The sequence below is a fragment of the Nerophis ophidion genome, linkage group LG03 (assembly GCF_033978795.1).
Source record: "Nerophis ophidion isolate RoL-2023_Sa linkage group LG03, RoL_Noph_v1.0, whole genome shotgun sequence".
NCBI lineage: Eukaryota > Metazoa > Chordata > Actinopteri > Syngnathiformes > Syngnathidae > Nerophis > Nerophis ophidion.
In genome coordinates, this window is record NC_084613.1 from 252036 (window position 1) to 270701 (window position 18666).

The 18666-nt window shown below is 40.3% G+C and overlaps 1 protein-coding gene across 3 annotated transcripts in view; it reads left to right on the forward strand.

The window, feature by feature from the left end:
* The window catches only part of LOC133548882 (piRNA biogenesis protein EXD1-like), a 47670-nt gene extending 29607 nt beyond the window's left edge, over positions 1-18063 (forward strand). For all 3 annotated transcript variants that reach the window (XM_061893824.1, XM_061893822.1, XM_061893823.1), the window contains exons 7-11: positions 2668-2772; positions 2842-2922; positions 3008-3151; positions 3220-3411; positions 17304-18063. In XM_061893824.1, coding sequence (XP_061749808.1) covers positions 2668-2772; positions 2842-2922; positions 3008-3151; positions 3220-3411; positions 17304-17825 — 1044 coding nt within the window. In that variant the 3' untranslated portion in view covers positions 17826-18063. The remainder of the gene's footprint in view (positions 1-2667; positions 2773-2841; positions 2923-3007; positions 3152-3219; positions 3412-17303) is intronic.
* Positions 18064-18666: the final 603 nt, after the last annotated feature.

Here is an 18666-nt window from a genome sequence, read left to right on the forward strand (position 1 = left end):
TGGGTCTACTGAAAATGTGACCAAATCTGCTGGGTCAAACGTATACATACAGCAATGTTAATATTTGGTTTCATGTTTCTTGACAAGTTTCACTGCAATAAGGTGCTTTGGTAGCCATCCACAAGCTTCTGGCAAGCTTCTGGTTGAGTTTTAGACCACTCTTCTTGACAAAATTGGTGCAGTTCAGCTAAATGTGTTGGTTTTCTGACATGGACTTGTTTCTTCAGCTTTTTCCACACGTTCAGTCAGGACTTTTGGAAGGCCATTCTAAAACCTTAATTCTAGCCTGATTTAGCCATTCCTTTTCCATTTTTGACATGTGTTTTGGGTCATTGAATTCCTGTTGGAACACACAACTGCGCCCAAGACCCAACTTCCTTTTTCATTGTCCCATTTACTCTCTGTAAAGCACCAGTTCCATTGGCAACAAAACAGTCCCAGAGCATAATACTACCACCACCAAGCTTGACAGTAGGATGGTGTTCCCAGGATTAAAAACCTCACCTTTTCTCCTCCAAACATATTGCTGGGTATTGTGGCCTAACAGCTACATTTTTGTTTCATCTGACCACAGAACTTTCCTGTAGAACAGGGGTCTCAAACTCAATTTACCTGGGGGCCACTGGATGCAGAAACTGGGTGAGGCTGGGCCGCAGGAAAGATTTCTTAAAAAAATCCAACATGCACTTTTTAATTACTTCACCTTCTTTGAATGGCTTTCCCGCCCTAGCAACATACTTGCCAACTCTTGCGGTCTTTCCGGGAAACACCCGAATATCAGTGCCCCTACCGATAATTTCCCCGGGCAATCATTCTCCCAGTTTTCACCCGGACAATAACAATTAGGGCATGCTGAGATGGCAGTGCCTTTAGCGTCCTCTATAACCTGCCATCTCGTTCGCCTCTCCAGCGTGCCGGCCCAGTCACATTTTTGACATCTTCGACATTGGGGGGGCGGTGTATATTGTTGCCCGGAAGAGTTAGGGCTGCATTGGATTCTGGGTATTTGTACTGTTGTGTTTATTTTTTGTTATGGTGCAGATGTTCTCCTAAAATGTGTTTGTCATTCTTGTTTGGTGTGGGTTCACGGTGTGGCGCATATTTGTAAACGTGTCGAAGTTGTTTATACGGCCACCCTCAGTTTGACTTGTGTGGCTGTTGATAAGGTATGTCTTGCAGTCGCTTATTGTGTCTACTGCAGCCATTTACAACATGTGGCTGGGCTGGCACGCAGTTTGTACAGGTTGTAGAGGGCTTTCAAGGGCCACTGAAAATTGGGAGTCCTGGGAAAATCGAAGGTATACAAATATAACGTTGTAAAGCGCCAATCGTATTAACCTCGCGGGCCGCACCAACATTAACTTTTCATATTAAGGTGCGGGCTGCAAAATAACGTCTTACGAGCCGCAATTGGCCCGCGGGCCGCGTGTTTGAGACTCTTGCTCTAGAAGGTCTTATCTTTGTCCATTGGATGTCAGATATACACTGAGGCTCTGGCTTCCTCCCACCTCCAAAGACATGATTGGCAACACTGTGTGAATGTTCTCTGTGTTGGCCCTGCGATGAGGCAGCGACTTGTCCAATGTGTCACCCGCCTTCTGCCCTTGTGCAGCTGGGATAGGCTCTAGTACCCCACGACCCCGAGAGGGACAATAGGTAGAAAATGGACGGATGATGATGGCGTTACGACAACACAAGTAAATGAGATGTGTTGTGTATTGATTGTTCCTGTAAGTTTTAGCTTGGTAGTTTAGTCGCCGTTTTAAGTGGCCGTCTCGACATTGTTGAGTTCAGGACGGGCTGGCCTTTGAGTGTGTCGGGGATTAATGACTGCTACCGGACTCATTATTTTCCCAAATAGATTGTCTCTTCTCCTTACAATGACAACATTTCACTTACATTTATGTCAATTTCCCTGATATTATTTTGTGTTTATCAGCAGATTCCGTTTTATTGGCCAATGATATGACTCTGTCTGTGGTTACATGAACCCGGAAATCATATGCCTTACTTTTTTTATAGAGTTTCATGATTATTGATGATCACTTATCACTTTGTCAAATAATAAGTATCAACTATGGTGACATCCCAAACTTCTGGTCAACATTTTTTCATTGATTTGCTCCTCGTCTGTTTCACTGTCAAAAGCTCCGGAATTTGCATGTGTTTTTTTTTTCATTATTATATTTACATAATAGTGAGAAGCCAAAATCGAAATTGAAATAAAAATTTGAATAATTGTCAAGACCTATGTTAAACCTGCACCATATATGCGTAACAGCACACATATCCCTTCCATGTAGAAGTTTCCTAAAGCAACCTGCTCATATATATGTATATGGAAAATATGAAAAGTAATAAATAAATGAGGCTTTTAGAGTCTATTTTACGTTCCTGTAGACATTTACAGATTGGTCACTGCAAATTAGTTGTTGACTCGGCTCATCATCTTCAGCAACCTTTCTCTGCTTTTTTTGCTGAACTCTATAAATACTTTTTCCCAATTCCTTTTGGTACGTTTTTCACAAGCGAGAACAGCACATGTATGACAAAATGATGATGCTTTTACTTGACTTCCTGCTACAATATGCTTGTTTGCCCTCCAAACAAAATAAGCTAATGTACAACCCACTAATTGCTCATTCATGTCGTCTCTTTGTCCTTTAGATTGCCACGAAAAACAAGGTCTATATATTTGACATCCTTTTACTTGGAGCGCGGGCCTTTAAGAATGGTCTTTCCATGATTCTGCAGAACAGGCACATACTGAAGGTGAGCAATATTTGTTTTAAGTTTTGCCGATTTTTATTAAGCCTTTGTTGACTTTGTCACATGACACAGGTAATCCATGACTGCAGAGCTATTGCTGGATGTCTTATTACACAGTTTGGAGTGAAGCTGACTAATGTATTTGACACACAGGTATATGGTAATAGGAATAAATCTACGTTTTCCAAATATCTGTCCTTGAGTCAGCTTCTTTACTCTTTGACTTTGTTTCGCCAAGGTGGCAGATGTCATGTGCTTCCACTCTGAGACAGGAGGTTTCCTTCCAGACAGAGTGAGCACTCTTCAGGAAGTGGTGAGCCTCCACCTGAAGGTCCCCTCCTCCCAGCTGTTGTCACTGAAGACCAAGTCCAAGCTGACCATGGTACATTCTAGTAAAAGAGAAAAGCTGTTTAATCCGAGTATTTCAACTGACAGTTGTGTTTTTTGCAGGACGAAACAGAGATGTGGTACAAGCGTCCGTGTCCCATAGCCTTGCTAAAGGTGATGACGCTATCCGTGATCCACTTACAGCCTCTCAGACTGGTGCTGCTGGATTCTCTCCTGACAGATTACATGGCCTTGGTGGACACTTACATCACGAACAGCCAGTACCCACTTGATGATTTAGAGAGCATAAATATGGTAAGAGCTATTTTTCCCAAAAACTATCTGTTTGTATCACACTGCGGTTTGCAAATTGATCTCTTTATACTTTATAAATGTATTTGCCTATGCTTAGGGACAGCAAATGTGTGGTTCCCAGTCGGGTTGTGTAATATAGACGATATAAATGTAAGAAATGTTTGCGGAAGCGCTGATAATACTATCGTCATATTGTGATAATGCTTTTTAGCATTTTGATGACACATTGTAGCTCTGTCCCACAAATCTGACACTAGCTTTGTGCACAATGACACATTTAATCGGATTAAAAGCCTAAAAGGACTAAAAATGCTTCATGTAAATACGACAATTTGAATATTCTGACCCGATCACACACGTTTATATCAAAATTTAATTTCGATCAAGATGAGTGGTTTATACCAAAATTCATTTGGATTGTAGCACATGAAAACAAATCTTCCGAAATTTGGTTTAGAATTAACCTTATTGCGCATGTCTTTGATGTCAGCTATACTTTGGTGGTGGATGGGAAGTAAATTTATTAGACTCGGAATGTCCTGCGGTCTCCCTGATTCAACATGTACAGAAGTAGCGTTATATGCGGTTGAGTTTTTTGCTTTAAAACAAGGCTAGCACAAACAAAAGTATGGTCTGGATGTGTTGACGTAACAATAAAAGAAGGGATCCAGTTGTCGTCTTAACAAGCTGTTTTATTCACAACTTAACAGCTCATTCAAATGCTAGCTGTTAGCTTTAAACACTTACATAGAATGTCGTAACATAAAGACACACTGCAGCTTTGATTGTTTGATTGATACTTTTATTAGTATATTGCACAGTTCAGTACATATTCCGTACAATTGACCACTATATGGTAACAGCCGAATAAGTTCTTCAACTCGTTTAAGTTGGGGTCTGTTTTAATCAATTTGTGGTACAAATATATACTATCAGCATAATACAGTCATCACACAGGTTATTCATCATAGTATATAAATTGAATTATTTACATTATTTACAATCCGGGGGGTGGGATGAGAAGCTTTGGTTGATATCACTACTTCAGTCATCAACAATTGCATCAACAGAGAAATGGACATTGAAACAGTGTACGTCTTACTTGGTAGGATATGTACAGAGAGAGCGGAGAACATAGTGAGTTCAGATAGCATAAGAACAAGTAAATACATTAGAAGTACATTTGATTTTTTACATTAGGTTATTTACAATCCGGGGAGATGGGATGCGAATGGAGGAGGGCATTAGTAAAGGGTTGATGTTTCCTGGAGGTGTTGTTTTAGAGCGGTTTTGAAGGAATATAGAGATGCACTTACTTTTACACCTGTTGGGAGTGCATTCCACATTGATGTGGCATAGAAAGAGAATGAGTTAAAAACTTTGTTAGATCGGAATCTGGGTTTAACTTGGTTTGTGGAGCTTCCCCTGGTGTTGTGGTTATGGCGGTCATTTACGTTAAGGAAGTAGTTTGATATGTACTTCGGTATCAGGGAGGTGTAGCGGATTTTATAGACTAGGCTCAGTACAAGTTGTTTTACTCTGTCCTCCACCCTGAGCCAGCCACCTTTGGAGAAGTGGGTGGGAGAGAGGTGTGATCTGGGGTAACCGGACTAGCTTGTTCTGGGATGTTTGGAGTCTAGATTTGAGGGTTTTGGAGGTGCTGGGGTACCAGGAGGTGCAAGCGTAATCGAAAAATGGTTGAATGAGAGTTCCCGCTAGAATCTTCAAGGTGCTTTTGTTGACCAGAGAGGAGATTCTGCAGAGAAATCTCGTTCTTTGGTTGACCTTTTTTATTACCTTGGTTGCTATTTTATCACAGAAAAGATTAGCCTCTAGAATGGAACCTAGGTAGGTGAGCTCATCTTTCCTGGTGATTACAATGTCACTCACTTTTCTAGTGAAGTCACTGACATTCTTAAGGTTGATATGGGCCCAAAAAGGATGGATTCCGTTTTACCTAAGTGTATGGATAGCTTGTTGTCAGCGAGCCAGTTGCAAATATTAAGGAGTGCAGCATTGAGGATTTGTTCCACCTGGGACTTGTCCTTGCCGGATACCAGCAGGGCCGAGTCATCCGCAAACAGGAACAATTCACAGTCGCGTGCTGATGGCATGTCATTTACGTATATTAGTAACAGTAAAGGTCCTTGTGTACTGTCTTGGGGGACTCCACAGCTTACTGAGAGGGGAGGGGACACGGTGCCCTCCAACTAAGATTGCATCCGGCTTGATGAGGTTTTATCGAATCCGATTGTTCGGAGCTTATCCAACAGTAACGCGTGGTTAACGGTGTCAAAGGCCTTCTGAATGTCCAGCATGACCATGCCGCAGTATTTGCCCGCGTCCACCTCATGTTTGATGTAGTCGGTCAGATAGAGAAGGCATGTGTCAGTGGAGTGGTTAGTTCTGAAGCCGGATTGGAATTTGTACATTAGTTTATTAGTAGCAAGGTATCTATCCACCTGTTCATAAACTATTTTTTCCATTACTTTCGAAATGGAACTGAGAATAGAAACAGGTCGGTAGTTACCAGGTTCTAATTTGCTTCCTTTTTTATAAAGGGGGATTACTCTTGCTATCTTGAAATCCTTGGGTACTTGGGCTTGTTTGATTGAGAGGTTTATTATAGGTGTGATTATTGGGGCAATGGTGGTGGCAGAGTCCATGAGGAATCTGGAGGGGATATTGTCTGGGCCGGTGGCCTTGTTTGGGTGGAGAGCGCTCAATTTATTAAGCACCTTGTTAGCTGAGACCATTTCTAATTTGAAATTGTTGTTGATTACGCCTAGCTTTCTGTAGAAGTCTTTAATGTTTTCTTTACCAAAGCGACCAGAGTGATGGGACAGCTTGTTAACGAGAGTTGCCCGTACATAATCACAACATAAAAAGCACAGAACAGCTCCATTTCAAAAACAGAGGTAAAACAAAAATAGTGAACAGAAGGGAAAAATAATATAAAGAAATATCGTGATAACGTAGAACACGCAGAAACGCACAACGCCATGTTTGTTTACAATAGAAGTCACTGCTTAGTCATCACCTGCAGTGAGCAAGCTCATCCAAAAGATGGTGCCATAGTACAAAGAAAACACACCTTTCCATTTATGTTAGGCTCTGCGCATGTCAAAGTAAAGTATTCTATTTTAAGTGTGATGGATGAAAATGCACGTCATAATCTGATAATTTTTTTCAGGGTCCATCTACATAGTAACTTTGTCATCCGAATGATGATCCGATTAAATAAATGCTGTCCTTGTACACGTTACTAGTGACAAGCAAATGTCTTAGCTCGTGGCTAATTTCCCTCCACACTGCGAGTCACTACTCCTGGCTCTACTATACTCTTAGCGCAAATAAAGTGTTTCTTACAAGTGACATTATCAATGCAGGACAAGGAACAACTAAACATGCTACTGTACGCCAGAGGTGTGGACTCGAGTCATGAATTTCATGACTTTAAACTTGACAAAATGTAAAGAGACTTGCATCTCGACTGGGACTTTAAAATCAATGACTTGTGACTTCCCTTGGACTTCAGCCCTTTGACTTGACATGAATTGCTACTTTCCCCAAAACCCAAAGATTAAAAAGTTATTCTGGAGCGCTCCGTATCTTTCATTGTGAATGTGTGTGTCTGTCAGCGTGTGTGCTGCCTGTCAGTACAACAGCCAATCAAATTACATCCACGTTGTTTTCATCCCACAACATTCATCTAATCCAATTGCAGGACAACCAACAAAGAAGAGCTGCCAAACAACGCGGCAGTCAGAAAAAATTATGCCAAGTATAGTTTCGTTCGGGTATAAAAACTACGACTTGGTCAACAAAAAACGAATTGCAGTATGCAAAACATGCGGTTTGAAGATTACAGTTGGGGACACAACAACTTCCAACTTCGTTCGACATTTGAAGTTGCACAAAGAACGGTAAATTTTGAATGTAAGCTAACGTTTATTGGCTAAGTAACGTAACAATGATTTTCTGAGTAGTTAAATCAGTGAGGCTGTAAACTCACTGCTAACGTTATAACCATAGACATCTTATAAGTAGACTCAGCATCAAGTGCTAATGCCTACTGGCGCTGACAAGACGCGGGGCCGCCATCTTGGAGGGGTGACCAGCTCCACTCAGTGCTATTCATTTAGCAGGAGCAATGAACTGTCAGCGCATTTAATTCATCTTACCTCACTGAATGCCACTGATTTTCACACGTTTTGTTGTCATACGTGTAGCTATGATAAAGGACACATGTTTTGCCGTGTTTTATTATTCATAGTTTGCTTAACAGTAATAGAATATTCTCATATGCTATAAGTGATCAGACATCTGAGATCAAAACTGGGAATATAATCCCAGAGAAGGGGGAAAAAAACGGTCAGCTATTTTTAAATTGAAGAAACAGGTTATATATACATGCGAATATCCTACATAAACAATGTATGACTACATTAGAGATCTACATTCTTAGGGCCCTATAGACTTTATCGCTGTTGCTCTAGCAGCAGATATTTTATTCTGTCTTGACACTTTGTATTGATATTTTGTATTACATTCTTCCCGTAAATGATAATGTTTACAGTGATTGTCTTACATGTATTTTTTATGTATGTCGCTTTGGATAAAACCGTCTGCCAAATACTTAAACATAAACATATACAAACATCTGAAAGTCTTTAAATCAGCTAAAACCACAAATATTTTTCACTGGATTCAGAATAAAACCAAATTCTGTCTTACCCAACACTGTTATTATTTGAATATTGTTACTTGAAGACTTATTCCTGGTTACAATTATACTGTTAAGAAAGTATTGTCTCATACTTTACCTAAAATGAGAATGCATCATAACCAGTGGCGGCTGGTGAATTGTGTTTTAGGTGAGGCTGAAAGTTTGTAAACCAAACCCCTGTAGGGTTCATCCTCCCCCAGAAGATTTCTTTGTGATTTTCATATACAAATATTGAAGCTCGTTGCTCCTTCTCAACTCTGTGGTAATATTGTTTTCACAAAATACAACCAATAGTTTGTTAATGTTAAATCTTATTAGTGAAAAGTAATCCCCCGATTCCTATTTTCAACAGTCCGCTCATTTGAGCAGGAAAACGCTAAACACAAACTGTCAGTTTAGCATTTTTGTTTTCTACCTGTTAACTGTCAGTGTAGGCTGCTTGCCGGTTCCTCATCCCCACTTCAAGATGGCGGCCAAATTTCTCGCGTCAAATCAGCCAATGCTGCGTCTCTTTGTAAGATGTCTATGGTTATAACGTCATTGCAAACACGGCAATCTGTTGCGTCCACTGCAGTCCGCTACCTTATTCATACTTTTTGTCCATTGTTTTTTTTTAAGCAGGGTTGCATGAGGTTCTTATACATAACCTTACGCAAGTCAATGTATCACACACAGTAACGCAAAGTTAGACGATGGTCAGCAGCTCCGCGTAATTTAGCCACCTACAAAAAGATAAACATTATCAAATAAAGGTCAGTAAAAATGTATACTATATTAAGACTATGTGTACATATTGCATAGGGCCCTGACATCTAAAAAGTACAACTCTGTTCATTGTTATCTTCATGTATTTGTTATGTTTTTCATGTGTACGCACTCATAAACACATGCAGTATGAGATGAGATCAATGAGATAAGGTAAGAGCAGGATAGAAACTGCTGTGGAACTAGTTACAGTGTAATTATATATATATATATATATATATATATATAATATATATATATATATGTATATGTATATGTATATATATATACATATATATGTATATGTATATATATATATGTATATGTATATATATATATATGTATATGTATATATATGTATATATATGTATATGTATATGTATATATATGTATATATGTATATGTATATATATATATATATATATATATGTATATATATATATATAATGTGTATATATATGTATATATATGTGTATATATATATGTTTGTGTATATATATATATGTATATATGTATGTGTATATATATATATGTATGTGTATATATATATATGTATATATGTATGTGTATATATATATGTATGTATATATATATATATATATATATATATATATATATATATGTGTGTATATATATATTTATGTGTGTATATATATAGATGTGTATATATATGTATATATGTATATGTATATATATATATGTATATGTATGTATACATATATATATATATATTTTTTTTTTTTTTTAATATATCAATTATTATGTTTGTTTTTTTCCCCCTCCCTCAAGGGGGACTCGACAGGGCGGTTACTGGTTCTTCCATCTCCATCGTTCTGGTCCCTGCGGGTGGTTCCCGCTGCCCTGCGCTGGGTGGTCCTGTGGCGGCCGACTTGGGTGGGGTGGCCTGGTGTGGACCGTGCCGTGCTCTCCGGGGGTGGGATCGTGGGGGTCCGGGTGCGGGTGGGGCGGGGGCGGTCTTCCCGTCCGATTGCGGGGAGTCTTTGGGTCCCCCAGGGCGGGGCGTCCTGCCTTTCTGCCTGTGTGGGGGGTGGTCTCTCGCTGGCTTGGGGTCTGGCAGTCCGCTGCTTCTCTCGTGCCCTGTCCTCTGCTGGGCGCGTCTGTCTGCGGCCTGCTGCTGGCTTTTCCGGGCGGCATGGTGGGCCGGGCTCTGGGGTTCCCGTCGCTGGCCCGCCTGGCTGCGTGGGGCCGGTGTTCCCTGGGCCCCACACCGGCTGTTTGGGTTGGGCTCTCTGGGCGGCTGGGGCCGTACTCTGGCTCCCACGCAGACTGGGAGTCAAATATATTGTACATACAAACACACATATACTCACACACACACCGTTATTCATACATACAAAATATATAGGTACTTAAGCTCCCACATACATACACAAATACAGTGCATACCTACATACTCCAAGTTCGACCATCTACACGCACATTCACGGAACACAAACATACATATACACATACTGTACATATACATTTACTGTACAAACATTCATATACACATTCTGTACATATTCAAGAACATGTACATACATACACTCATGTACATAATCACATTTCACTAAACATATTAACATTCTTGCCCTAGGGCAGGGGTCTGCAACCCGTGGCTCTTTAATGCCACTGCTGTGGCTCACTTTGGCTTTGAAATAAAATGTCAACAAATATTGGTTACTTAATTAATTTTATTAATTTTGTTACTTTTAATATAACAGTTATTTTGGAAAGTTCTGGTATCTTATCATTTGATAATAAAACATTTTAATATATTGTCAATCAAAGGCAGGTAGGTAAGTAGGTAGGTAGGTAGGTAGGTATTTATTGTCATTGCACAAATACAAAGAATATTTGTTTCCAGCACAAACCCATTCAAGATTAAACAGACAGTGTACAGGGTGACAGAACAGGAACGCTTATGGGTCGCCACAAGGCACCCCGTAAAAGGCGGGAAAAAGTTCAACACTGGGTATTCCATAGTAAATCACATATACATATTACAACATACATCTCGAGACTTGCAACAGAGGGAAGGGAGTGGGCGCTACAATGGCTGGCTGCAACTCCTCTGGCGCTGCCCAGCCGTCCATCACCCCTAAGGGTTTCGCGTATACCACCGCCCCTGTGCATCATCTCTTGCTGCCAAGCAATTGTATTGTTTTTAGCGTTCAACCCCCCGGTAAGGTAGTAATGGCAGGATCAAAAAAGAGAAACATTTCTGACTAAAAAATAAAACATTTAATGCTTCATGGACGTATTAATTTGCTTTCATTAATGACGAGGTTGTTTCTTTCCCTTTTTAGTCAAATGAAATATACTGCAGTTGTATGCCTTCTGAATATTGGCGCGACTTGATTTTTTTTTTTCTAAATTCATTAATAAGGGAAGGACCAGTGTATTTTTTTTCGAATGTTCAAAATAATTTGGTGATTTGCTTATACCCAGAAATAATATGTGAATCGCTGTCAAGTGTTTGATTTCATAAATTATATAGCATACATGTAAGGAAACTATAGTGAAGTGAATTATATTTATATAGCGCTTTTCTCAAGTGACTCAAAGCGCTTTACATAGTGAAACCCAATATCTAAGTTACATTTAAACCAGTGTGGGTGGCACTGGAAGCAGGTGGGTAAAGTGTCTTGCCCAAGGACACAACGACAGTGACTAGGATGGCGGAAGCGGGAATCGAACCTGCAACCCTCAAGTTGCTGGCACGGCCACTCTACCAACCGAGCTATGCCACCCCATAGGTGGTGTTATCGTCATTTTAAGAATCAAACAGAGTTTGCGGCTCTAGTTGGGTTTTCTTTGGGGGGAAATGGGCTCTTTGTATGCTGAAGGTTGCCGACCCCTGCCCTAGGGGAAACTGGGTAACACATGGCACACTGACAAAGCTTAACCCATTGTTACTATAACAATCTAAAAGATTAATATAGGTTGCCTCTCTCTCTTCCCCTTCATCTTTCGGTATTCCTTTTTTTTTCTTCTCTCTAGTTATCATTATGTATACGTATTGTTGCATTTGAACAACTGTATTGTTGATAATAGAGGTAAACTATTGGAATTGTTCATGATCAACAGTGCTTTTTCTATTGGTATTTGTATTGCTCCAGTTGTATTGTAAAAATGCTCATTGTCATTTCTATATTATTATTTATTTTGCTAACTGCTTCTTTGCTAGCACTTGTACGATCATATTTGTACATATCGTATGTGCTGGTGTTCTACTGTTGTTGTTATTGTTGTGTTTGCTGTTGTTTTTGTCCCTCTGTCTAATCCCCTCAATTTCCCCCTCTCTCTTCCTTTTTTTGTCTTTCTATCCCCTCCTGCTCTGGCCCGGCTGCACCAAATAATAATATAAATACATTTAATAAAGTCAAATTCAAATAAGTCAACAAGAGAAGTATCCTACACTTTTGTAAAGTAAATCTGAACAGCCGATTAGGGCATCTACATCAACTATATGATTTGCCTAAGAAGCTGGACAGGACTAAAACAAAAATAAGTTACAATGTAATATGCCATGGAAATACAATGTTAACACTTTAGTGCAAATAAGTACAGTTGCACTTGTTTTTTCAAATGTGTTTATTCTGTAAAGGAATGATGTCAGCACTATTTTTTTTCCTGCAATTTCAAATGCACTTGTTTTAATAAATAAATACAGCATTTTAAAAGCATACACAATCTGTGTAAATATATTAGTTTGTGGTTAAAAGGACTCAAAACTCAAAATGCAGGACTTGGGACTTACCTTGAGACTTTCCAGTCTTGACTGTGCACTTGACACATGACTTGCCTGTCTTGACTCAAGACTTGACTCGGGACCTGAGGGCAAAGACTTGAGACTTACTTATGACTTGCAAAACAATGACTTGGTCCCACCTCTGCTGCAAGCCGTGTGAGGATAGAATAAGCCATGCTAACTGAGAGCTCCTGAATGTAAACAAGGGTGGACTGATTGATACAAGTATCAACAGATACAATACTAAGTACCGTATTTTTTGGACTATAAGTTGCAGTTTTTTTCATAGTTTGGCGACATATACTCCGGAGCGACTTATGTGTGAAATTATTAACACGTTACCGTAAAATATCAAATAATATTATTTATCTCATTCGCGGAAGAAACTGAGAAAATGTCAGCAATCGTCACATACACGTGAACGAAAAAGAATTCGGCGGGGGAGGGTCATGGCAGAAGTGCATTGTGGGTCATGGAATGCTAACTGCTATATACTATATGCTACTGCCGTAGCTATCAAAGTGGTTAATTTCATCGTTGGCGGTAACTTATAAAAACTTAGAAGGGCTGAACAAAAATAGGACCGAAAAGGAAATCATGTACTGCAGAATACTCAATATCAAATAATATTATTTATCTCTTTTTCGCAGAAGAGACCAAAAAAATATCAGCAATCGTCACATACACGTCAACCAATAAGAATTCGGCGGGGGAGGGTCATGGCAGTAGTGCATTGTGGGTCATGGAATGCTAACTGCTATATGCTACTGCCTTAGCTATTAAAATGGATCATTTCATCGTTGGCGGTAACTTATATAAACTGATAAGGGTTGAACAAAAATTGGACAGAAAAGGAAATCACGTACTGCAGATTACAAGCTGGACGTAGTGAAGTATTCAGCAGAAAACAATAAAAGGAAGCGGCGCATACCTTTGGAGTTGGCAGAGTTGTTTATAAACAACATCGAGGAAGAAGATTTCATCGGATTTATCGATTAGGAGTGACAGATTGTTTGGTGAACGTATAGGAGGGGTCGGCAACCTGCGGCTCCGGAGCCGCATGCTACTCTTTGATCACTCTGGTGTGGCTCAGCTTTAAACTTTCAGACCTTCCCAAATTTACCTGGACACTTCTGACTTCAGTGCCTTTCCCTGAAATTGTCTGAGGTTAGTATACTGCGAATTTCACTCGGACAGCAACATTGAGGGCGAGCCGTGATGGCAACATCCATAACATCCTTTTATACATGTAGTTGAGCCCACTGTTACACAACACTATGTACGTGCCAGCCGGTCACGAATTGTGTGAGACCTCTACTACAATCCTCAAGCGATTGCAAGGCATACTTGTTCAACAGCCATGCAGGTTACACTGAGGGTTGTGATATAAACAACTTTAACACTCTTACTAATATGCGCCACACTGTGAACCCACACCAAACAAGAATGACAAACACATTTCGGGAAAACATCCGCACTGTAACACAACATAAAGACAACATAACAAATACCCAGAATCCCATGCAACCCTGACTCTTTCGGGCTACATTATACACCCCGTCCCCCCAGACCCCGCCCTCCTCATATGACGCGGGGGGAGGTTGGTGGTAGCAGGGTGTATAATGTAGCCTGGAAGAGTCAGGGTTGCATGGAATTCTGTTATGTTGTGTTTATGTTGTGTTACAGTGCGGATGATTTCCCGAAATATATTTGTCATTCTTTTTTGGTGTGGGTTCACAGTGTGGCACATACTTGTTAACAGTGATAAAGTTGTTTAAACTGGCACCCTCACTGTGACCTGTATGGCTGTTGAACAGGAATGCCTTGCAGTCGCATGTGTGCGTCTGCAGAAGCCAAATACAAAAATGTGACCTGACTGGTAAACTGTACAAGTTATGGAGGGCACTAAAGACAGTGTCATAGTAAGAAAGTATTTATGTTTGTTGATTGGGTTTTACTCAGCAGACGTCCGAGGGTTTAGTCACTCTGTAACCAGCGAGTCTCCCGGACAAATCGGGAGGAATTGTATGTGTAATGCTAATAAGGGGCATTCATATAAAACTCACTGACCGCACTATCATCAAATCTTCATATTTAATTGCGGTCCGCGTGTCTGAGACCCCTGGTTTATACATAGCACAAAGCAAAAAAAAAAACTGTATACAGTGTTATTTCGTTATAAATTTCAAGAGTCTTGTGGCTCCCGTTATTTTCTTTATTTTGTGAAATGGGTCAAAATGGCTCTTTGAGTGGCAACGGTTGTCGACCCCTGACGTATAGCATGTTCTATATTTTATAGTTATTTGAATGACTCTTACCATAATATGTTACATTAACATACGAGGCACATTCTCAGCCGGCTGTTCACTATTTTTTATTTATTTTAAATTGCCTTTCAAATGTCTATTCTTGGTGTTGGATTTTATCAAAAATATGTCCCCCCCAAAATGCGACGTACATATGTTTTTTTCCTTCTTTATCATGCATTTTCGGCCGGTGCGACTTATAATCCGAAAAATACGGTAGTTTAGTTTCAGGGTTATTTCACTGCAACAGCAAATTCTGTTGAGTATTGGTATTGTCAATACTGCCCTTGTAACTATGTGGTATTGTATTGTTATCCACATGTGTAGTATTGTCCACAAATATTGTCAAGTAGCCAAACAACAGAAGCATAAGAGTTTAGTGGGCGGAATGGCTCGGTTGGTAGAGCGGCCGTGCCAGCAACTTGAGGGTTCCAGGTTTGATTCCCGCTTCCAACATCCTAGTCACAACTGTTGTGTCCTTGGGCAAGACACTTTACCCACTTGCTCCTAGTGCCACCCACACTGGTTTACTATATAAAATGTTTTTAGAGGAAATCACTATATAAGTATAATTAACAAGTACATTTTAACAAAAGGGGAGCTAGAACCGTGTTACGTATATAATGACCAGATATTAACAATAAATTATCAAGTATATTACTAATAGTTTTGAAGAAATAATACAACTGATATGTATCCACATACGTCAGCAAGCAGCAGAAGTGGGAATCTTTGGGCGCCTCACAATATTTTTTTCCCCATAATCATGCGACCTAGACGTGTATCGTCTCTCGACTTACCGGTGGCCAAACTGTATTGTCAATATTATCTCTTTTGACCTGGTATTCTACTTGCTGATTGCCTCTTCTTGGCTGGTTCCTTTCTGCTGTAACACGGTCCATGTTAGCCTTATGCTGAAGTGTACAATGCATTTATTATTTTCTTGTTTGACTACTTCATATCCAAGCTAGCTTAGCGCCGCTGCCAGCATAGCTTGTCTTCTTATCCTCCCTTCTCTGCGTGTCCGCGCTAACCCAGCTAACAAATAACGTTAAAATAATTTAATAGTGCTCCAACAGTTCGTAAGAACCAAACCTAGAAATCACATTTAGAAAACAATGGCATTAATGCCACATTTTCGAAGTGTCTGTGTATGTAACTAACATACATAAATAATAGATGCTTAGAAATATTGGCCGTGCGATGAGGTGGCGACTTGTCCAGGGTGTACGCCGCCTTTCGCCCGATTGTAGCTCAGATAGGCACCAGCGCCCCCCGCAACCCCAAAGAGAATAAGCGGTAGGAAAATGGATGGATAGATGGATGCTTAGAAATAGGGCTGGGCCGATAAAAGATATCAATATATGTCACGATAGACACATAATATCAATGAAAAGGAGCCTCTTCATTGGCTGACGGTACTAACTTGTTTTCAGTAAAGCACGGCTGCTGAACACCCACCTGGAAAGATCGAAAATACCTGCGCTTGCTGTTACAGCAGATACTGCTGGGAAAAAAAAACAAAAGAGGAAATCAGAGGAAGAAAAGAAAGACCCTGTATGTCTAAAAAAAACAAAGAAGAGCCAAAACTGAAATAAATATTGGTCTGGGGTATTTAAGATAGAGGCCATTGCAGGCCAGTCTTGGCCTAACTTTGGATGTGCAAGTGGCTGTTTTCCTTCTAGACAGGTAGTGTAATGTTCCATCCGTCCATTTTCTACGGCTTGTGGTTCTCGGGGTAGCGGGGGTCTGGAGCTTACCCAATGTTCCATGTTCCTATATTTTGTGTGTATCCTTTTGCGTGGCGACGTGTATTACTGATAATCATCTATTTTCTTCAACAAAACACAAACTCGGGGATCCTTCGATGCAACTTAAGACTGTCAACAGGCTATGCGTGTGCACGTACAGCTTGTGAGCGATTTTGTGCACTTCCAGAGAGGAGGAGACGAGAAGGGACTATTGGTGAGGTGCGCGGAGTGGGCGGATATTCAGTTTGAATTCTGCCTAGTGACACAAGATTCAAGTACCGCCGCATTAACATCACACATACAGTACCATCAGAGCAGCTGCACTAAATAACTGAACTAAAGTTTCATCTATGAATTAACATTCGCATCTAGCAAGGAAGAAGACGGTTCAATACATGTTACAAATGTTTAAAATAAAAAAATATAACATTTTACCCTAGGCAGACATAAGGTTTTTGGTGATATACCTAATGTGTTGTCAAAATGGAAAAAAACAATACTCAAACATGTGAGGTTGCAAAAAATAAGATAATCCAAACCTGGAATACAAAGGGTTATGGTCATCTATCATGTACTTGCATATTTATATCAAAATGTTGCATTCACAGGAGAGTGTGTTTGAGATACCCTCTGGGCTCAGGCAATTGGAGCAGATGCGCCATGAGCGTCAAGAATCTGCTGTCAAGCACTACCCAGTCACAGACAAGGGTCTGTTAGCTCGCTTTAGTCCTCAAACTTGGTCCCCAACCCAGGCATTACCTGTGGAAGAGGAGCACGAATGCACTGAACAAACTGAGGAGTCACCATCACCAGAAGTGGATCAAAAAGAAGTAGATCCAAACCAGCCATTCACTAGCCCCTTGGCTGTCGCTTCTCTGAATAAAGCAGCTCAAAAGTCAGTCTCCAGTACCTTGTTTGACCACAGGAAGGAAATCTATACCAGCAGTCCCCTACCTCAGGGTGTAGGTAGTCCAAGCTCATCTTTACTGATGACAGCGATGGGTCAAGGAAGGCACTTTGGTAAAGAACAATCACCAATCAAGCTAATACCGCCCCTATCATCAGGCCAGGCCCGCTATTTTGGTCACCAACAGCACAGATCCGTAGAGAAAGATGTGGAATTTGAATAATCTGTGGAATTGAGGCAGCAACTTCCTGCTCAGACTTCAACTAATAGTACCAATTCCTCCTGGTTTGTTGTTCCACAGTTTAACCATTAGGTGGCAGTAAATATTAGCTTTTGTTCAACATTTGCAAGGCTATTTCAAGAGTTGTTTTTATTTCCCGGCATGCCTGTGTGCTCCTGTGTTTGTTCATGTTTGTTGGCCTGTTTTGAGTTGTATAATGATTAAAAATGTAATGTTTCATATGATTATGATTAAAACATTCTCAAATGTGAGATAAGCATTAGTTATTGTGAATGTGTTTTTACTTACTTTACCAAGTAAGTGATCACTTGAGCTTTAATATGAATATTTGCAAAGTGTGATTATCAACAAAGCTTAATATCTGTCTTGCTTTTAATTAGTGTTGAAAAGCAGACAGACTTATAGATCTTCTATTAATTTAGCAAAAACAACACAGACACCCGTTAGGAGGTCAGCTGACCTAAAAACTAAAACAAATAACCTCAATAAATCAATCCCTTTAGCTTTAACCATCATTACACACAGGTGGCCAACACCTGCTACGTTCCACACGAGCAAGGACATTGGGATCTTGGCCATCTAATTTGCTACACAAGGGTCCCATGCTGCTTTTGGCAGAAGGGGTACAATGCTGAAATGTTTCCCTGATGAGGAGGGGTAAGGGTATCTGGAATGGAAACAAGGCAAGGACAGCAAGCAGCAGGACGTGGCTGCAGCCTGCTCTGCCAATTAATAGGCTGCCATGGGCCCTGATGTGGGCCCTTTCCAGAGCTGTCTACTTGAAAGCATAAAACCGATAACGAAGGATTTTGAATAACTGGGA